This window comes from Petromyzon marinus, chromosome 66, assembly GCF_048934315.1.
Source record: "Petromyzon marinus isolate PM22_M1 ecotype Great Lakes invasive population chromosome 66, UKy_Petmar_22M1.pri1.0, whole genome shotgun sequence".
In the NCBI taxonomy this organism is placed as follows: Eukaryota; Metazoa; Chordata; class Hyperoartia; order Petromyzontiformes; family Petromyzontidae; genus Petromyzon; species Petromyzon marinus.
The window spans coordinates 1,257,568-1,280,897 of NC_133732.1; the positions used below are offsets into that span (position 1 = coordinate 1,257,568).

The 23,330-nt window shown below is 50.4% G+C and overlaps 1 protein-coding gene across 3 annotated transcripts; it reads right to left on the reverse strand.

Moving 5' to 3' along the window:
- Positions 1–2,076: 2,076 nt before the first annotated feature.
- LOC142906491 (uncharacterized) lies at positions 2,077–22,795 on the reverse strand. Of its 3 annotated transcripts, none has more exons than XM_076054376.1 (6): positions 22,429–22,795; positions 19,541–19,655; positions 16,998–17,051; positions 12,930–13,231; positions 6,665–6,881; positions 2,077–5,691 (listed from the first exon to the last, which is right to left on the reverse strand). In XM_076054376.1, the coding sequence occupies exons 1-6, from the start codon at positions 22,482–22,484 to the stop codon at positions 3,262–3,264; spliced, it is 3,174 nt and encodes a 1,057-aa protein (XP_075910491.1). In that variant the 5' UTR covers positions 22,485–22,795; the 3' UTR covers positions 2,077–3,261. The 3 variants fall into 3 exon arrangements, with proteins under 3 accessions (XP_075910491.1, XP_075910488.1, XP_075910490.1); XM_076054373.1 differs by lacking the exon at positions 22,429–22,795 and adding an exon at positions 20,579–21,814; XM_076054375.1 differs by lacking the exons at positions 16,998–17,051; positions 22,429–22,795 and adding an exon at positions 20,579–21,814.
- Between the last annotated feature and the right edge of the window lie 535 nt (positions 22,796–23,330).

The following is a 23,330-nucleotide window of genomic DNA, read 5'->3' on the forward strand; positions in this document are numbered from 1 at the left end:
GGATAGTTATTTACAACTTCATCCAGCAGTGTTTAAACTGGCGATCATTTAAGGCTCGGCCAACAATAAAGTTGATCACACGAATGACCAGCGACATCACTTCGCCAAACTGCCTGTCACACATCTGAGCACAAAGTGCCTCCTGGTGTATAATGCAATGGAAACTTAGGATGGGTCTATTTTCATGTTCACGGAGAAGCGCCACAAATCCTTTGTTTTTCCCCACCATACACGGAGCACCATCAGTACACACTGAGAGAAGTTTATCCATAGGTAGACTTTTTTCTTGAGCAAACTCCATGAAAGACTTGAATAAATCCTCACCTCTTGTGGACCCTTTTAATGGCAGAACAGCAAGACTTTCTTCGCGCAGTGTGTCACCAACAGCATATCTTGCAATCACGCTGAACTGCGACAAATGGCTCACGTCTGTTGACTCATCCAAAGCCAGAGAAAAGAACGGCGCTGCATTTATGTCCTTCACTTGCGTTTCCTCCACTTTGTTTGCCATCACGATGGTACGATCATGAACAGTTCTTGCCGACAGAGGCATGTCTTGTATCCGTTTGATTATCTTGTCTTTGTTCGGAAGATCATCAAAAAGTTCATTGGCTACATCCAGCATGAACGTTTTAGCATACTCGCCATCTGTGAATGGTTTTCCGTTCCTCACTATTGCTAAAGAACCAGCAAAGCTAGCCGAATTATAGCCACCTTGCCGGGTCCATACGCGGAGTTGCTGCTGGCTAGCTTGCACCCTGCTCAGAAGCTCTTGGCACGCTTTCTTTCTGCTGTCTCCCGCAGGGTATTTTGATGCAAAGGTAGCGTGGCGCGTGTCGAAGTGCCGCTTTACATTCGACCGTTTCAACGATGTAATTTTGTCATTGCAAATTAGACACACCGCAGAACCCGCTCTCTCCACAAAGGCGAATTCTTCGGTCCATTCGTCCTGAAATGTACGATACTCGTCGTCTTTTTTTCTTTTCGCCATCTTCTTCGTCGAAGGGTTAGCTTTGAGCTAATGACCGAGCAGACGCAGTCTCAGACTGATTCAAAAGGGGGCGTTTACCTGTTTTACCCAGCAACGGCAAACGTAGGCCAGTATCATCCAATTAAAATAATGGACAATTGCTCCTGCAGCCCTGAACAGGACATGCGCAGTGAAAAATCGATGGATGGATTAAAACAAGTGAGAATATTTTGTTTTATCTGCGAGCCATATGCAATCATCAAAAGAGCCACATCTGGCTCGCGAGCCATAGGTTCCCGACCCCTGCTCTATCCCATACAGAGGTGAAGAGGTGGAGTCTACCTTATTGCTATGGCGCCTTCTGGCACAGCCTGGGTTATGGCTCCTCCTAGACGCCCACCCACGGATGGAATTTGAACTTGCATCGCACAGTATGTAGCCAACCATACCAATCAGAGGTGCCGGGGAAGGACACCAAATTATTGGTGTCTGTGAGTCTATGGCCTCTTGAGTCTATGGGTCTCTGTGTAAGTATATGGCCTCTTGAGTCTATCGGTCTCTGTGTAAGTATATGGGTTTCTATTGAGTCTATGGGTCTCTGTGTAAGTATATGCGTTTCTATTGAGTCTATGGGTCTCTGTGTAAGTATATGGGTCTCTATTAAGTCTATGGGTCTCTATGCTAATCGGAGGTGCGGGTGAAGGACAACAAACTATGCGTCTCTGTGTGTCTATGGATCTCTGTGTGTATATGGGTCGTTGCGTGAGTCTATGGGGATCGTTGTGTGAGCCTATGGTTCGTTCTTTGGCACTGTACGTAGCAAACCGTGCTAATCGGAGGTGCGGGGTAAGGACGACAAACGGTTACACACAAAGCAGTTCTAACGAAATTAGTTTTCAATCTAGATGATGACTTAAAAGCCCATAGCTCCCAGTTGCTCCTAATATCGGAAGGAAGCACGTTCCAGACAGCCGCAGAAGCGCATCTGAAAGCGCCATGCGATTGGTTCCACCGGTCTTTGTTCGATGGCGAGCCCCAGAGCTGCTGCTGCGAGGATGACCGGAGTTTACGATCCTTGACGAGATGGAATTATTGTTGATAATGCGTCAACTGAACGTGGATCATAGCCAAACCATTGACCCCGAGTTTTATTTTAATCAACAATTGAGATGTAATCACGTACACAATCCATTGTCCCCAATACAGTTTACAATGTGCCCAGTCACGAAAGCTTTAATTACCTTATCAACACACTTCTACGGGGAAGTTACCGTTGCATTTATGTCCTAAATGTGCACCCCAAACCTGTTCCCACCCCCCGCTCCCGCTTCTGTGTATATGCAAGATGAGCTGCCACTCTCTTTCTGGCCCCTCCTATTTAAGCTGCTGTTCATCCCTCTCTCTCTCCTTGCCTCTCTGTCCGTATTTCCTACTGACCATGTACCTCGTATTTTCACTGTCTATGCTGGTTTTTTGCAATCCAGAAGTTGAACACGCGATTTAACACTCTTCTGAAATTCGTGGTCCGCCAGGAAGTGTCTAACTGTGTTGTTGGCCTGACTGGATGTGCTTCACATAATGTTTTTTCAGGTTTGTTGAATTCTCGTCTCTCATCTTTTTTGTTGTATTTACCTCCGTGATTTGTTCTTGACACCTGATGAAGATCGCTTGTGTTGTGATCGAAACGTCGTGATTGTTTTTTTTGTTTTAATATAATTTTATTGTATTTCTACATACGTGACTTTACCGAAAAAAACAATGAGTAATTTTATGCAGTCACGAAAGCTTTAATTACCTTATCGTGCCCAATACAGTTTACAACGTGCCCAATACAGTTTACATTGTCCCCAATACAATGTCCCCATTACAGGTTACAATGTGCCCAATACAGTTTACAATGTGCCCAATACAGTTTACAATGTGCCCAATACAGTTTACAATGTGCCCAATACAGTTTACAATGTGCCCAATACAGTTTACAATGTGCCCAATACAGTTTACAATGTGCCCAATACAGTTTACAACGTGCCCAATACAGTTTACAACGTGCCCAATACAGTTTACAATGTGCCCAATACAGTTTACAATGTGCCCAATACAGTTTACAATGTGCCCAATACAGTTTACAACGTGCCCAATACAGTTTACAATGTGCCCAATACAGTTTACAATGTGCCCAATACAGTTTACAATGTGCCCAATACAGTTTACAATGTGCCCAATACAGTTTACAATGTGCCCAATACAGTTTACAATGTGCCCAATACAGTTTACAATGTGCCCAATACAATTCATCGCGTGGTGGAGAATGCTGCGGAGCGCTTATGGTCGTAAAAGTCGTCATCTCTGCCCTCCTCATCCTCCTCATCGGCCCAGCGGACTCGGTTGCAGCTGTAGTTGGATTCCAGAAGTTTCTGAGCGGCGCGGTAGCTCTTCCAAGCTTCCTCGCTCCATCCCATGCCTTCTACATCCTCATCACCATCATCACCCTCATCCTCGTCATCATCCGCACCACGACCACCTCCACTGCCGCACTTGCTGCCGCTGCTGTAGCTACAGACGCTGTCGCATTCCCCGACATCGCAGGGGGCACTGCGCCTGCCGCCGCCGCCGCCGCTGGCGTTCGTACAGCAGATGTCAGTGGCCATCCTCCTCCCCTCGCCCCGACACCGCTCCTCCGCTGCGGCCGTACTCCTCCGGCCTGGGCCCTGAGGCCGTGGGTCCGTGTCGGGCCAGTGACAGTCGTCGGACACCTCCCCGCCATCGCCTCTCCTCCACTCTGACTCCGGGCACCCGCGCACTTCTCTTGCTTCTCCGAGGCAACGGTCATTGCTTGTGGCATCCTCCCCGTGACGGCTTCTTACCCTCGACTCTGACATTCCGAACTGTTCCCGGACCTCCCCAGGACCGCATCTCAACCTCGACTCCGACGCTCCGAACTCTTCCCGGATCTCCCCGGAACCGCATCTCAACCTCGACTCCGACGCTCCGAACTGTTCCCGGGCCTCCTCGGAACCGCATCTCAACCTCGACTCCGACGCTCCGAACTGTTCCCGGACCTCCCCGGGACCGCATCTCAACCTCGATTCCAACGCTCCGAACTGTTCCCGGACCTCCTCGGGACCGCATCTCAACCTCGACTCCGACGCTCCGAACTGTTCCCGGACCTCCCCGGGACCGCATCTCAACCTCGACTCCGACGCTCCGAACTGTTCCCGGACCTCCCCGGGACCGCATCTCAACCTCGACTCCGACGCTCCGAACTGTTCCCGGACCTCCCCGGGACCGCATCTCAACCTCGACTCCGACGCTCCGAACTGTTCCCGGATCTCCCCGGGACCGTTCCTGATGTCCGTGTTCGGCCAGCGACACTGGTTTGTCACCTCCCCGTGACCTCTCCTCCCATCTGACTCCGAGCACCCGCGCACTTCTCTCCCCTCCGTGTGACCGCATCTCAACATCGAGTCCGGCTCTCCGTGCTCTCCTCTGCCCCTCCCGTGACCCTCTCGCGAAAGCGGCGAGGGCACGTGGAGGCACCGCTCCGGAATCTTGTTGCTGCTCCCCTGCCTCGAACTCGGGGCTTGACGCCCCTCCTCCCGCTCCTCCTCCACGTCCTCCGCGTGACCGCCTCTGAACGTCGAGTCCGGCGCTCCGTGCTCCGCTCTCGTCTCCCCGTGGCTGCTTCTCGATACGGGGCAGGGCGTGTGGCCGACCTGCGGCTTCGTCCCACGGGTCTCCGCTGCCTCCCTCCCGTCCCCGCTTCTTCCCTGGCACTGATCCGTGGCTTCTTCACGGCCGCTTCTGAACCTCGATCCGGACTCCGTACACACCTCCGGGACCTCTGCGTGACTGCTTCTCAGGTGGCACTGGTCTGCGACGTCATTGAGACCGCTCCTGGATCTCGACCCAGGCTCCGTACACACCTCCGTGACCTCCACGTGACCACATTTGGACCTCGACCCAGGCTCCGTACACACCTCCGTGACCTGCACGTGACTGCTTCTCAGGTGGCACTGGTCCGTGACCTCGTTGAGACAGCTTCTTGACCTTAACTCAGTCTGTGTACACACTTCCGTGACCTCGATGTGACCGCTTCTGAACCCAGGCTCCGTACACACTTTCGTGACCTCCACGTGACTGCTCCTCAAGTGCTTCTGGTCTGTGACGTCGTTGAGACCGCTTCTTGACCTTGACCCAGTCTCCGCACACACTTCCGTGACCCCCACGTGACCACCTCTTGATCCGGCCTCTGTACCCTCTCGCATATCCTTCCCATGACTGCCCATCGTAACCGTAAGCTCTTCCGCCACCTCCCCACGACTGCTTACCACGACGGAGTCCGCCCCGTGACATTCCCCCGTGACCACTCCGAGGCTAATCCTCAGGCAGCAGCGATCCGTGACTTCCTCGTGACTTCTGCTCACCATCGACCCAGTCTGTACAGGCTCTTCCGTCAACTCCTTGCCGTGACCACTTCCCACGCTTGGACTCGGATCTCCGAAAGCTTCCGTGACCTTCGTGAGATTGCTCCTGGAGTCCGACTCTCCCCTGACGAGCTCGTCCTTGACCTCCCATCCGTGACTGCTTTGCACGCGCGGACTCAGAGCTCCACAATGGCCTGTGACCCCCTCCCCGTGACCGCTCTCTACTTCTGAGTCCGACTCTCGGCACTCGTCCTCGCCCTCCGTGTCACTCCTTCTCAACCTCGGCTCCTCCGTGACCTAAAAAAATTACAAATATTATTTTATTTTACCAGGTCAGGCCCACTGAGCTACGTAGCTCTTTTTGAGAAGCGACCTGGCGATCACAAATGACAGCTCAACCGAGTGGCTTATCATGGAGTCGCCACACGGAGGCCCTGACTCACACAGAGGCCCACAGACTCACACAGAGACCCATAGACTTACCACACCGAGACCCATAGACTCACCACACAGAGACCCATAGACTCACCACACAGAGACCCATAGACTCACCATACAGAGACAGATAGACTAAACTAATACAAAAAATACTATTTTAGTTACCAAATGATGGCTTAACGAAACGGGTAATGTTAATTATGTATCTGGAGGGAAAAACTGGAGGATCCAGAGAAAAATCCACACAACCACGGGCAGAGGGACATGCAAACTCCAAATATTCAGCGTCATCAGGGTCGGGATCGAACCCACGACCTCCTTCATTATTCCACAATATAGTTTACATTGTGGAGAGATGTTAACGACCTCACCTGGTATGCAGGAGGTCTATTTGGAGTTTTCATGTTCTCTTCCCGTGGTCGCATGGTTTTTCTTCTAAACATCATGCCAACAGGCGTCGTCTGGGTCGCTGGGATCGAATCCACATCTCATAGCCACCGCAGCGCCCCTCATGGAAACAAAGATCCCCCATGTAGCCTTACCAGACTGTTGGGGCAAGTGCTGTTGTATAGCACGTATGAAGGCCGGAACGGTACGCATGGGGGTGGGTGGCCAGCACCACGCCCGACCACCTTTGTCTCCCCCAGCGTCCATGTTTACAACACATCACCACACCAGGTACTCATTCGAGGCGGAGTCGACTCCGTCTCTCACGCACAAACTCCAAAGAACACACAACAGGCATCATCAGGGATCGGACCCACGACTTCTCGCATACCCGGTGACGGAGTTAACATCTCATAACCACCGCACCCACCCCCACCCCCCCTACCTCCCCGTGACGTCTCCGCAGCCGCTCCGGGCCGCCCTCTCCGGGACCGCCGTCTGCCGCCCCCCCTCCTCCTCCTCCTCCTCCCCTGCGACCGCCCGAGGGTCGCCCCCAGCCGTGGCCGCGGGGCTCCCCCCTCTCGGCCTCGAGTCGCTCGACGCGCAGCTCCAGCGAGCGGGGCCAGCACGGCTCCGTCGCCTCGTGGAGCTGCAGTCGAGGCCTGGCGCACCGGCAGAAGGGGGACATCACAGGACTGCTTCGGGGGGGGGGGGGGGGCGCTGCGGTGGTTTGGTTTGTGCTCGCTTAACAGCACTTGCCATAACGGTCTGTTCAGGCTATAGGGGGGATCTTTGTTTGTATGTACTGTATGTGATGTACTGTATGTGATGCATGAGGTATGCAGGAGCTCGTGGATTCGATCCTGGACCCTGACGTTGCCTGCTGCTCGACATTTGGAGTTGGCGTATTCTCTATTTCTTTCTCCCCGTGGTGGTCGCGTGGATTTTTCTCCAGATCTTTCGTTTTTTCCCTCCACATTTAGACTGAACATCACGCGGTTATATTATTTAGCTGCTGCTGTAGATTTCCACATAAGCCACGTTAGAGAGGAGTAGTTGGTGACGTTACGCCACGCTCACCCTCTGGTGCGGTGACGTCACAAGAAGTGACGTCAGGCGGACCTTCCGGTACGATGACGTCACGCGACGTGACGTCGTGCACATGGGGGGGCGGGGCGGTGACGTCATGTCCCCCTGGGGTACTTAAGCTGGAACCCGTGATGTGAGCGGGGTCGTCGTGACAGCCGGGAATGTGAGAGGGTGGAAGTTGGGACCCGGGGTAGTTTCAGTTTCAGTTTTCATTGATTTTGGTGTAGCCCTGTGAGCCATTCGGCTCTTGAATCGGGTGCAACCGCAACAAACAAAAAAACAAAAACACGAACAAGAAAAACATCTTAAAGTGACTTTGTGTGACTGTGCAAACAGAAAATCCATGGAAAAAACGCGGCAAAAATATTCCTGAAAAAAGCACCGTACACCAACGCTGTGTGCAAATAATCCCAGTGGGATGCAAGTCAAACAACAACAACAACAACCACAAGAAAACTTAAATTAAGGCCATCAATCTAACTCCGTACTACAACAAATAAACATGGCCAAACCAAAAAACTTTTCGAAATCACCAAAAAATAAAGCCATGATTGCAACGAAACGTGATCATAGGGACTGTGACCGGATTTTTACAATAAACTACATAAATAACATGTAACACCAAATCCTAGAGCCATAGCTGGCTGCATGAGTTACTCCACAACAACAGAAGCATCAGTCGGAGTATCAAGTTTTTCAATGCACCTTTAAGGTCAGCACGCTAAATCAAAATACAGATAATACTTTGCAGCGTCATCTGGAGCGAAACATTTTATTTTATTTTACGCCAATGAATAGCAGTGGCAGCTAGGGGTGTACAACTCCTCTAGAGCAATTTTGAGAGAAGATCTCATTGGTAGAGATTCAAGTTGCAGTTTATTGGCAATAGCATTGCTGACCTTGGGGGCATCAATAGCAAAGGCCCTTCCTCCAGTTTTTGTACGGCAATAGGAAATGTGAAGCTGGTAAATGAGCGAAGATCTGAGGCCAAATTTGTTCTTTGAAACAGAGAGGAGATCCAGCAGGTAGTCTGTGGATTTTTTTGTAAGTACATCGTGAATAAATAAGATCTGGTGCACAAGCCGTCGAACATTAAGAGATGTTAAGTTTGACCCAATGTAGAGATCACAGTGGTGAGTCTTATATGGGCAGTTCAATGTAAATCTCAAGGCCGAGTGATAGATGGAATCAAGCTTCTTCAGTACAGTACTTGAGGCTGATTTATACACGATGTCACAGTAGTCAAGTAGAGGCAGTATGGTAGCTTTTATCAATTCCAAACGGAACATTTGGGGGAAGCAGTGCTTGTGTCGATACTGAAAACCAATTTTTATTTTTGTCTTTTTACCAATATAATCAATGTGATCTTCAAAATTCAGTATTGAATCCAAGATGACCCCAAGATACTTATAGATCTTGACTTTCTCTATTTGATAATTATTTATGGAATGTAATTGGGGAAAAAATAACTTCCTGCTTTAGTCCTGGTGAGAAGCATAGCACCTTGGTTTTGGAGGTATTCAGGACTAGTTTAAAAGCAACTAGCTGATGTTGTAGTTTGTTTAAATCACCCTGTAGCTTAGAAATCACGTCATCCGGAGAGCGGCCAGCAGTAATCAGTATCGTGTCATCTGCAAAAAGGTTTATCCTGGAATGATCCAGGTCAGTGCCCAAGTCATTGACATAAAGAGAGAACAAAAGGGGGCCGAGGATGGAACCCTGTTGAACCCCTTTTGTTATCTTAACACTGACCTCAAACCATCTGTAAATACAGTTTGGGTGCGAGAAAAGAGGTAATTTTGTAACCATTTTAATGCGTTTTCGGAAAAACCGAGACAACTTAGTTTACTAAGCAGGGTGTTGTGGTCTACTGCATCAAAAGCTTTGGACAGGTCTAGAAAAAGACAGGCACAGTACTGCTTATTATAAAGGCTACTGTAATCGAAAACGAGGCTAAGGGTGGCTGCTTCACCCGGCCGGCCTAAGTTGGTTTAGCCTTCGGCCGGTGCAGTGGGAAGAGCCCGGATAGTCGGTGTGGTAGGGTTCCCAGTACCCTACCCCCAGGGAGATATATACTAGTTCCGTCCCGTGTTAGGCGTAAGCCCGTAATAAACCCTGTTGTAAGCCCCTACGAAGACCTGCCTCTGCGTCGTCATTTGCACCATAACATAAGTATCTTGGTGGTGAGTCTATAGGTCCCTGTGTGGTGAGTCTGTGGGTCTCTATGTGGTGAGTCTGTGGGTCTCTGTGTGGTGAGCCTATGGGTCTCTGGCTTTTGAGTCTATGGGTCTCAATGTTAATCTAAGGCTTTGTGTGCATTTATGGATGTCTGTGTGGTGAATTTAGAGTTTGGGCTGCTGCTATACATTCCACACGTGATGAAAAGCCACTTCGGTGAGCTGTCGTTTGTGGCCAAGTTGCCTCTGAAAAGAAGCTACATAGCTCAGTGGGCCTTACCTGGTATTTAAATCGTTTTAGTTGAACACGTGTTGGCTTTTGCGACCAATATCACGCATAATACAGCTTTTTTGGGTGAGATCACGTGAATATCAATGTGTCGTTAAACTCTCCACCACTCGACACAGCCAATTAGTAAGATTTGTCACGTAAACAAAACGTGCCAATTCGCTATGAGTACAGCACACCGGTGTGTTGGAGAGCAAATATACAGCACCCCCCAAAAAACCTGTATCATGCATGCAGTTTTAGTTTAGTTTTAGTTTAGCAGAAGGTGATATCACGATATCAAGGAAGGTCTTCTGAGGTCCCTTCGAGTAACTTTATATGCACACATTTTCCCATGTCTGGAGACGTTAATCGCATGACAATATTCAAAACAATATAAGTTGAATCTAGTAGTAATGGAATTTGGTCAAGTTAAATAAAAATATATAATTATTTAATGTCACGGGTATTTTGTGGAAGTTTTGGTAACTGGATGGCCACCAGATCATTAATAAATGCCCTAAATTATGCAAGACTCTCACTTCCCCTAACTACACAGCCACCCAGACACTCTCCCTACCCCTAACCACACAGTCACCCAGACACTCTCCCTACCCCTAACCACACAGTCACCCAGACACTCTCCCTATCCCTAACTACAGTCACCCAGACACTCTCCCTACCCCTAACCACACAGTCACCCAGACACTCTTCCTACCCCTAACCACACAGTCACCCAGACACTCTCCCTACCCCTAACCACACTGTCACCCAGACACTCTCCCTACCCCTAACCACACAGTCACCCAGACACTCTCCCTACCCCTAACCACACAGTCACCCAGACACTCTCCCTACCCCTAACTACAGTCACCCAGACACTCTCCCTACCCCTAACCACACAGTCACCCAGACACTCTCCCTACCCCTAACCACACAGCCACCCAGACACTCTCCCTACCCCTAACCACACAGTCACCCAGACACTCTCCCTACCCCTAACCACACAGTCACCCAGACACTCTCCCTACCCCTCACCACACAGTCACCCAGACACTCTCCCTACCCCTAACTACACAGTCACCCAGACACTCTCCCTACCCCTAACCACACAGTCACCCAGACACTCTCCCTACCCCTAACTACACAGTCACCCAGACATTCTCCCTACCCCTAACTACACAGTCACCCACACACTCTACCTAACTACACAGTCACCCAGACACTCTCCCTACCCCTAACCACACAGTCACCCAGACACTCTACCTAACTACACAGTCACCCAGACACTCTCCCTACCCCTAACTACACAGCCACCCAGACACTCTCCCTACCCCTAACTACACAGTCACCCAGACACTCTCCCTACCCCTAACTACACAGTCACCCAGACACTCTCCCTACCCCTAACCACACAGTCACCCAGACACTCTCCCTACCCCTAACCACACAGTCACCCAGACACTCTCACTACCCCTAACTACACAGTCACCCAGACACTCTCCCTACCCCTAACCACACAGTCACCCAGACACTCTCCCTACCCCTCACTACACAGCCACCCAGACACTCTCCCTACCTCTCACCACACAGTCACCCAGACACTCTCCCTACCCCTAACTATACAGTCACCCAGACACTCTCCCTACCCCTAACCACACAGTCACCCAGACTCTCTACCTACCCCTAACTACACAGTCACCCAGACACTCTCCCTACCCCTAACTACACAGCCACCCAGACACTCTCCCTACCCCTAACTACACAGTCACCCAGACACTCTCCCTACCCCTAACTACACAGTCACCCAGACACTCTCCCTACCCCTAACCACACAGTCACCCAGACACTCTCCCTACCCCTAACCACACAGTCACCCAGACACTCTCCCTACCCCTAACCACACAGTCACCCAGACACTCTCCCTACCCCTAACTACACAGCCACCCAGACACTCTCCCTACCCCTAACTACACAGTCACCCAGACACTCTCCCTACCCCTAACTACACAGTCACCCAGACACTCTCCCTACCCCTAACTACACAGTCACCCAGACACTCTCCCTACCCTTAACTACACAGTCACCCAGACACTCTCCCTACCCCTAACTACAGTCACCCAGACACTCTCCCTACCCCTAACCACACAGCCACCCAGACACTCTCCCTACCCCTAACCACACAGTCACCCAGACACTCTCCCTACCGCTGACCACACAGTCACCCAGACACTCTCCCTACCCCTAACCACACAGTCACCCAGACACTCTCCCTACACCTAACTACACAGTCACCCAGACACTCACCCTACCCCTAACTACACAGTCACCCAGACACTCTCCCTACCCCTAACCACACAGTCACCCAGACACTCTCCCTACCCCTAACCACACAGTCACCCAGACACTCTCCCTACCCCTAACTACAGTCACCCAGACACTCTCCCTACTCCTAACTACACAGTCACCCAGACACTCTCCCTACCCCTAACCACACAGTCACCCAGACACTCTCCCTACACCTAACTACACAGTCACCCAGACACTCACCCTACCCCTCACTACACAGTCACCCAGACACTCTCCCTACCCCTAACCACACAGTCACCCAGACACTCTCCCTACCCCTAACCACACAGTCACCCAGACACTCTCCCTACCCCTAACTACAGTCACCCAGACACTCTCCCTACTCCTAACTACACAGTCACCCAGACACTCTTCCTACCCCTAACTACACAGTCACCCAGACACTCTCCCTATCCCTAATTACACAGCCACCCAGACACTCTCCCTACCCCTAACTACACAGTCACCCAGACACTCTCCCTACCCCTAACTACACAGTCACCCAGACACTCTCCCTGCCCCTAACTACACAGTCACCCAGACACTCTGCCTACCCCTAACTACACAGTCACCCAGACACGCTCCCTACCCCTAACTACACAGTCACCCAGACACGCTCCCTACCCCTAACTACACAGTCACCCAGACACTCTCCCTACCCCTAACCACACAGTCACCCAGACACTCTCCCTACCGCAGGCTGTCAGGTTCAGATTCAGGTTGAGAGTCGGAGTCAGAGTCGGGCTGCCATTTGGGGTGAGAGTCGTCGGGGTGAGCATCGGGGTGAGCGAGAGTGGTCGGTGGTGAGTGAAGAGCCGTTCACTCACTCGGTCGGCTCTCTCTCCTCCGCGAGGGGACGGCCCCAGTTGGACTCCAGCTCCGCTAGCCGGGCCCGCAGGCCCGCGACCTCCCGGCGGGTGCCCAACGTCCACCACGCCAGGGCCGCCAGTAGCGACCGCTGCTGCCGGGGCCCATCGGCCCGTCGCTTCGCATCCTCTGGCTTGGCCGTCCCAGGCCCGGGTGTCCCGGATCCGGGCTGCCCGCGCCCGGCCTCCTCCCGGTCCGCGCTCGGGGCCGACGGCTTCCCAGCGACGGGCCGAAGGGCCGCGTCCGAGCGACACGTTGGTGCCTACGCGGTGAAGGAGGAGAAACGGCGGCGCTCACGACAGAGAGGGGCACGTGGACTAGGGAGCTCGCACACAAATGGTGGAGACTTATCCAAAAGTGGATAGACCGTGATGATGATTACACTGAGAGGCAGAGAAATTCATACACAGAGAGCCACAGACTCACACAGAGACCCACAGACTCACCACACAGAAACCCAAAGACTCAACACACACAGACCCACAGACTCACACAGAGACCCACAGCATCACACAGAGACCAACAGACTCACACAGAGACCCACAGACTCACACAGAGACCCACAGACTCGCCCAGAGACCCACGGGCTCACACAGAGACCCACAGACTCACACAGAGACCCACGGACTCACACAGAGACCCACGGACTCACATAGAGACCCACAGACTCACACAGAGACCCACGGACTCACACAGAGACCCACAGACTCATTGAGAAACCCACAGACTCACCCCACAGAAACCCAAAGACTCAACACACACAGACCCACAGACTCACACAGAGACCCACAGCTTCACACAGAGACCCACAGACTCACACAGAGACCCACAGACTCAACACACAGAGACCCATGGACTCATCACATAGGGTAGAGACATCATCATCACCACATTGATCTTCATCCAGCAGTGGATAGACCATGATGATGATTACACTGAGAGGCAGAGAGAGGAGCTCATGGATTATAGAGACCCACAGACTCATGCACAGAGAGCTACAGACTCATATAAAGACCCAGAGACTCACACAGAGTCACGCTGACTTACATAGACATCCCATAGACTCACAAAGGACAGTGCATATTATCAGAGTTGTATTTTTTGTTTGCATTTTGACTACTTGTGTTGTGGTTATTGCAAACATGATCCCTTGTATAAATGTGTCAGTTTTTGTGCCAGATAAAAGGGTGAAAACCTATTACGAGACCCATAGAATCGCATAAAACCCATAGACTCACACAGAGATCCTTGGACTCCCAAAATAGACCCGTAGAATCGCATAAAAACCCATAGACTCACACAGAGACCCATAGACTCCCAAAATAGATCCGTAGAATCGCATAAAAACCCATAGACTCACACAGAGACCCATAGACTCCCAAAACAGACCCGTAGAATCGCATAAAAACCCATAGACTCACACAGAGACCCATAGACTCCCAAAATAGACCCGTAGAATCGCATACAAACCCAGACTCACACAGAGACCCATAGACTCCCAAAATATACCCGTAGAATCGCATAAAAACCCATAGACTCACACAGAGACCCATAGACTCCCAAAACAGACCCGTAGAATCGCATAAAAACCCATAAACTCACACAGAGAACCATAGACTCCAAAATAGACCCGTAGAATCGCATAAAAACCCATAGACTCCCACAGAGATCCATAGACTCCCAAAATAGATCCGTAGAATCACATAAAAACCCATAGATTCACACAGAGACCCATAGACTCCAAAATAGACCCGTAGAATCGCATAAAAACCCATAGACTCACACAGAGACCCATAGACTCCCAAAATAGATCCGTAGAATCACATAAAAACCCATAGACTCACACAGAGACCCATAGACTCCCAAAACAGACCCGTAGAATCGCATAAAAACCCATAGCCTTACACAGAGAACCATAGACTCCAAAATAGACCCGTAGAATCGCATGAAAACCCATAGACTCACACAGAGACCCATAGACTCCCAAAATAGACCGGTAGAATCGCATAAAAACCCATAGACTCACACAGAGACCCATAGACTCCCAAAATAGACCGGTAGAATCGCATAAAACCCATAGACTCACACAGAGACCCATAGACTCCCAAAATAGACCCGTAGAATCGCATAAAAACCCATAGACTCACACAGAGACCCATAGACTCCCAAAATAGATCCGTAGAATCGCATAACAACCCATAGACTCACACAGAGACCCATATACTCCAAAATAGACCCGTAGAATCGCATAAAAATCCATAGACTCACACAGAGACCCATAGAATCCCAAAATAGACCCGTAGAATCGCATAAAAACCCATAGACTCACACAGAGATCCATAAACTCCCAAAATAGACCGGTAGAATCGCATAAAACCCCATAGACTCAGACAGAGATCCATAGACTCCCAAAATAGACCCGTAGAATCGCATAAAAACCCAAAGACTCACACAGAGACCCATAGACTCCCAAAATAGACCGGTAGAATCGCATAAAACCCATAGACTCACACAGAGACCTATAGTCTCCAAAATAGACCCGTAGAATCGCATAAAAACCCATAGACTCACACAGAGACCCATAGACTCCCAATATAGATCCGTAGAATCACATAAAAACCCATAGACTCACACAGAGACCCATAGACTCCCAAAATAGACCCGTAGAATCGCATAAAAACCCATAGACTCACACAGAGACCCATAGACTCCCAAAATAGACCCGTAGAATCGCATAAAAACCCATAGACTCACACAGAGACCCATAGACTCCCAAAATAGATCTGTAGAATCGCATAAAAACCCATAGACTCACACAGAGACCCATAGACTCCCAAAATAGACCGGTAGAATCGCATAAAACCCATAGACTCACACAGAGACCCATAGACTCCCAAAATAGACCGGTAGAATCGCATAAAAACCCATAGACTCACACAGAGACCCATAGACTCCCAAAATAGACCGGTAGAATCGCATAAAACCCATAGACTCACACAGAGACCCATAGACTCCCAAAATAGACCCGTAGAATCGCATAAAAACCCATAGACTCACACAGAGACCCATAGACTCCCAAAATAGATCCGTAGAATCGCATAACAACCCATAGACTCACACAGAGACCCATATACTCCAAAATAGACCCGTAGAATCGCATAAAAATCCATAGACTCACACAGAGACCCATAGAATCCCAAAATAGACCCGTAGAATCGCATAAAAACCCATAGACTCACACAGAGATCCATAAACTCCCAAAATAGACCGGTAGAATCGCATAAAAACCCATAGACTCAGACAGAGATCCATAGACTCCCAAAATAGACCCGTAGAATCGCATAAAAACCCAAAGACTCACACAGAGACCCATAGACTCCCAAAATAGACCGGTAGAATCGCATAAAACCCATAGACTCACACAGAGACCTATAGTCTCCAAAATAGACCCGTAGAATCACATAAAAACCCATAGACTCACACAGAGACCCATAGACTCCCAATATAGATCCGTAGAATCACATAAAAACCCATAGACTCACACAGAGACCCATAGACTCCCAAAATAGACCCGTAGAATCGCATAAAAACCCATAGACTCACACAGAGACCCATAGACTCCCAAAATAGACCCGTAGAATCGCATAAAAACCCATAGACTCACACAGAGACCCATAGACTCCCAAAATAGATCCGTAGAATCGCATAAAAACCCATAGACTCACACAGAGACCCATAGACTCCCAAAATAGACCGGTAGAATCGCATAAAACCCATAGACTCACACAGAGACCCATAGACTCCCAAAATAGACCGGTAGAATCGCATAAAACCCATAGACTCACACAGAGACCCATAGACTCCCAAAATAGACCCGTAGAATCGCATAAAAACCCATAGACTCACACAGAGACCCATAGACTCCCAATATAGATCCGTAGAATCACATAAAAACCCATAGACTCACACAGAGATCCATAGACTCCCAAAATAGCCCCGGAGAATCGCATAAAAACCCATAAACTCACACAGAGATCCGTAGTTTGTTGTTCCTCCCCGGCACCGCCGATTAGCACGGTTGGCTACGTATGGCGCGAAAGAAGTTCAACGTGCATACATGTTAGGGAACACTTTTTTTTATAACGCAGACACGGATTGGATATAACGCGATTGAGTGAATGGAACTACAGTACGTCACGCGAGTAGGAATAAGCGGCCGTACGTCTGCCTCGGCGTAGCACCGTCATCACACAAGGCACTGAGATGATGCTTCTAGATGGTCAGCCTGCGTACGCATCTTACGCGTTATCGCGGACTGTAAAGTAAGGGGCCGTCCATAAATGACGTCACGCACCTGGGGGGGGGTTTGAGAAATTTGACGTCACATCAAAATGCGCAACTTTATAAATAAATATAGACAACACGTTCTACTTAATTAAATTGACTTTTTAATGTTTTCTCCTACAACATCAGAGTGCAGCGCCACATTAAATACGCACTACAATGACAACAATAGTTTAAAGCCATTTGAAGCATGTTTTATATTTTTTTTGGGGGGGGGTAGAGCTTTGTGACGTCATTTTTGAGGGGGGGGTCTGACTTTTTGTGACGTCATGTGACGACGGGGGGGGGTCAAAAATCGTCCAAAATCGCGTGACGTCATTTATGGACGGCCCCTAATGCATTAGCGGGTACCGGAAAAGTTTTGTCGCTTTTACAAGTGATTGCATGTTGAGGGTTGCTCGTGAAGTTTCTGTGCGTGCTGAAGTTCAAATCAAGCGTCTTCTTCACAAGTGCATCAGCTTCGGCTTTTTTTTATTACATTCATTTTCTCCTTTCTTCTTTCAGAAATTGCAAGACCCCCGCCCCTGCCCCCTACCCCCCACGTGTGACGCAGAACCCCAAAGAGAGTCACGCTCCTCATTGCACCCTTTAGCGGTAGCTGCCAGACACATTCGCAGTGTTCATCCCGACGCACTGAACGTGCAAGAAAAGTGTCAACGGTGGTTCGCTAAATTTTATAAGCGGCCCATTTTGTTCCTCAATGATGATCAACGTCCAGGGAGGGGTGGACGCACGCTGGATCTTGACTTGCGACTGGCAGCGGTTGAAGCAGGTCCGTGTCAGAGCACAGAGGAATTGGCCGGACGGCTCAATTCATCATGGTCTATCGTTCAGGAACACCTTAAACGGATTGGGAAGGTGAATAGGCAAACGTCCTTTTCATTGTTTCCTATTTGAAAAACGAAATTATTTTCCGGCACCCCTGATATATGTTGCTGTTTTTCAGAAGCAGCTTGGCTGTTAAAAAGATTTGAGAGCTCATCACGTGGGGATTTATAGCAGGAGCCAAATACTCTCAACGCGTGATTTTAATTATAAATGTGGAGGGATAAACCGGAGAATCCGGAGAAAAATCCAATCTAACGACTCTGATTGTCTTATTACCAAAGACAGAGCGTTGTTCCAAAGTCTGGCAACTGCGCATTGGCAACAGCCCCATCACCCACTCACCCACCCACTCACTCACCCACCCACTAACTCACCCACTCACTCAGCGACTCACCCAGTCACCCACCCGCTCACCCACCCACCCACTAACTCACCCACCCACTGACTCAGCCACGCATTCACCCACTCATTCACCCACTCACTCAGCGACTCACCCAGTCACCACCCACTCACCCACCCACTCACCCACCCACCCACTAACTCACCCACCCACTGACTCAGCCACGCATTCACCCAGTCACTCACCGACTCACTCCCCCACTCACCCACTAACCCACCCACTCACCCACTGACTCAGCCATGCATTCACCCAATCACTCACCCAGTCACTCACCCACCCACTAACTCACCCACCCACTGATTCATCCACGCATTCACCCAGTCACTCACCCAGTCACTCACCCAGTCACTCACCCACTCACTCACCCACTCACTCACCCACTCACTCACTCACCCACTCTCTCACCCACCCACTCACCCACCCACTAACTCACCCACCCACTGATTCATCCACGCAATCACCCAATCACTCACCCACCCACTCATCCAGTCACTCACCCACTCTCTCACCCACCCACCCACTAACTCACTCACCCACTGACTCAGCCACGCATTCACCCAGTCACTCACCCACCCACTCACTGACTCACTCATCCACTCACTGACTCACTCATCCACTCACTCACCCAGTCACTCACCCACTCACTCACCCACTCACTCACCCAGTCACTCACCCACTCACTCACCCACTCACTGACTCACTCATTGACTCACTCATCCACTCACTCACCCACTCAGAGGCGCCAGGAGGAGGAGGAACCACGGACGAGCAGCCGGTAAGGCAGCAGTAGCTGCAACCAACAATTTCCCAAGCTCTGCGGTCCCCTACCTATCATGTCAACTTGTAACGCGTACAGAGAGAGAGAGAGAGGTGAGCAGGAAGAGGAATCACAGACGATCAGCGGCAAGGCAGGGGCTGCTGTATACACAGCGCCGGGAGCTATACCAACAGCTTTGCCCGAGCTCTGCCCGAGCCTACAACACGGCGTGACTCACGCACCCCGATGCTCTTCCTCTGACGCCGCAGTCTGGAGCCGAGGAATCGCAGAGCGAGGAGGAGGATCAGCAGCAGCAGCACCCAGGGCAGTCCCGAGGCAGGCGGAGACGTCAGGACCCTGCATAGAGCAGTGGAAGAGAGATACGTTTAGCACGACGGTCCGAAGTTTCTGTGCAATAACCTGAACTTCGGATGCATTTACCATCGTTTCAATGGTGTGAACAAAAGTATATGTGAAGTGAAATTATGAATAAATACGCTGAAATTAATGAAAAATAAAGGTATCCATCCACTGTACTATATCAATATGAGAAACTGATACATACACTCACATACACACTCACATACACACTACACACAATCACATACACACTCACATACTCACTCACATAAATCACATACACACTCACACACAATCACATACTCACACACAATCACATACACACTCAATCACATACTCACATACAATCACATACACAGTCACATACACACACACACAATCACATACACACTCACACACAATCACATACACACTCACACAGTCACACACAATCACATACAATCACACTCAACACACACACAGTCACACACAATCACATACACACTCACACAGTCACACACAATCACATACACACACAGTCACACACAATCACATACAATCACACTCAACACACACACACAATCACATACACACTCACATATACAATCACAGTCACACACAATCGCATACACACTCACACACAGTCACACACAATCACATACACACTCACACACAATCACATACAATCACACTCACACAGTCACACACACACAATCACACAATTACACAATCACACTCACAGTCACACACAATCATGTGCTGTTGGGGCAAGTGCTGTTAGCGAGCACCTCTTTAGTTCAGCACGGCTCACCAGGGAGTCGGTGACAACCGCCACGCCCCGGCCGCCTTTGTCTCCCCTGTGCTAGCGATGTTTACCACGCTGCACCAGGTCACTCATTTCAGGCCGAGTGGACCTAGGGGAGTCCCGCACAGACACTCACCGCTGCGTGGCGAGGCGGGCGCGGCCGATGAGGCAACCGCAGAGCGAGTGATGGCGCAGCGCTGCTGATGATGATGTTGATGCCGATGATGCTGATGATGATGCTGATGCCTCCACTATAAACGCTTTAACGGCGTGAGTCCAAAACATCATCATCTGCATCATCACCATGAAGAGGTCGCTATGGAGATAACGCTGCTGCTGATGACGATGATTGATGCTGCTGATGATGATTATTGATGCTGCTGCTGATGACGATGATTGATGCTGCTGATGCTGATGATACTGCCGCAGCTAATGTCGATATTGCTGATGATGCATATAGACAAAGTGGCTGCTGATACTGCTGCTGATGCTGCTACTTGCTGATGATGTCGCTGCTGATGATGCTGATACTTGCTGATGATACTGCTGATGATGCTGATACTTGCTGATGATGCTGCTGATAATATAGCTGCTGCTGATGATGTCCCTGTCGATGCTGCTGCTGATGATGATGCTTATAGAGAGTGGAAGTAAAGTGGCTGATGATACTGCTGATGATACTGATGATATCGCTGCTGCTGATGATATCGCTGATGATGATATCGCTGCTGCTGATATCGCTGCTGCTGCTGCTATCACTGCTGATGATGATGATGTCGCTGCTGCTGATGATATCGCCGCTGATGATGTCGCTGCTGATGATGATATCGCCGCTGCTGCTGATGATATCGCTGCTGATGATGATATCGCCGCTGCTGCTGATGATATCGCTGCTGATGCTGATACTGATGATGATACTGATGATGATACTGTCGCTGCTGATGATGATACTGATGATGATACTGTAGCTGCTGCTGATGATACTGATGATGATACTGTCGCTGCTGATGATGATACTGATGATGATACTGTCGCTGCTGATGATGATACTGATGATGATACTGTCGCTGCTGATGATGATACTGATGATGATACTGTCGCTGCTGATGATACTGATGATGATACTGTCGCTGCTGCTGCTGATGGTGGTGGTGGAGACCCAAACGGTCAAACGGACCCGGCTCGCGACCCGGTCACGTGCCACACAGACAAAGTTCCCCCAGGTAGCCTCTCTGTGGCTGCCGGGGCAAGTGCCGTGAGTAGCAGCAGCATCGCCTATGAAGGGCACACAGACAAAGCTCCCCCAGGTAGCCTCTCTGTGGCTGTCGGGGCAAGTGCCGTGAGTAGCAGCAGCAGCAGCATCGCCTATGAAGGGCACACAGACAAAGCTCCCCCAGGTAGCCTCTCTGTGGCTGTCGGGGCAAGTGCCGTGAGTAGCAGCAGCAGCAGCATCGCCTATGAAGGGCACACAGACAAAGCTCCCCCAGGTAGCCTCTCTGTGGCTGTCGGGGCAAGTGCCGTGAGTAGCAGCAGCAGCATCGCCTATGAAGGAGACAGACAAAGCTCCCCCAGGTAGCCTCCACCGGATGCGAAGGTAAATGCTGCTGCTGCTGATGATGGTACTATTGCTGATGATGATTGTACTATTGCTGATGATGTTGACTGTACTATTGCTGATGATGATTGTACTATTGCTGATGATGATGACCGTACTATTGCTGATGATGATGACTGTACTATTGCTGATGACGATTGATTGATGCTTATGATGATGCTGTTGATGATACTGTACGGACTCTACACGCGTATAAAGACAAAGATCCCTCGTGTAGCCTGTAACAGGCTGTAGGGGCAAGTGCTGTTAGCGAGTAGCAGCACCTACGAAGGTCGGCACGGCACACGAGGGGGTGGGTGGCCAGCACCACGCCCGGCCGCCTTTGTCTCTCCCCCAGTGGTAGCGATGTTAACTACGCTACACCGCCTCACCAGGTTCTCACTTGAGGCTGAGTCGACCTAGATAGTGGTAGACACACAACCCTCATTGACACACCCAGACACACACACACACCCAGACACACACACACACCCAGACACACACCCAGGCACACTCCCAGACACGCACACAACACACACACACCCAGACACACACACAGACACACTCCCACCCAGACACACTCCCAGACACACTCCCAGACAGACACACAGACACACAACACACACACACCCAGACACACACAGACACACTCCCACCCAGACACACTCCCAGACAGACACACAGACACACAACACACACACACCCAGACACACACACAGACACACACACACCCAGACACACACACTCCCACCCAGACACACACACAGACACACTCCCACCCAGACACACTCCCAGACACCCTTCCAGACAGACACACAGACACACAACACACACACACACCCAGACACAGACACACACACACCCAGACACACACACTCCCACCCAGACACACTCCCAGACACACACACTCCCACCCAGACACACATACAACACGCACACACCCAGACACACACACAGACACACTCCCAGATACACTCCCAGACAGACACACACACACACACCCAGACACACACACAGACACACACACACCCAGACACACACACTCCCACCCAGACACACTCCCAGACACACTCCCAGACAGACACACAGACACACAACACACACACCCAGACACACACACAGACACACACACACTCCCAGACACACACACTCCCACCCAGACACACACTCCCAGACACAGACACACACACTCCCAGACACATACACTCCCAGCCACACGCCCAGACACACACACAGACACACAACACAACACACACTCCCAGACACACACACAGACACACAACACACACACACC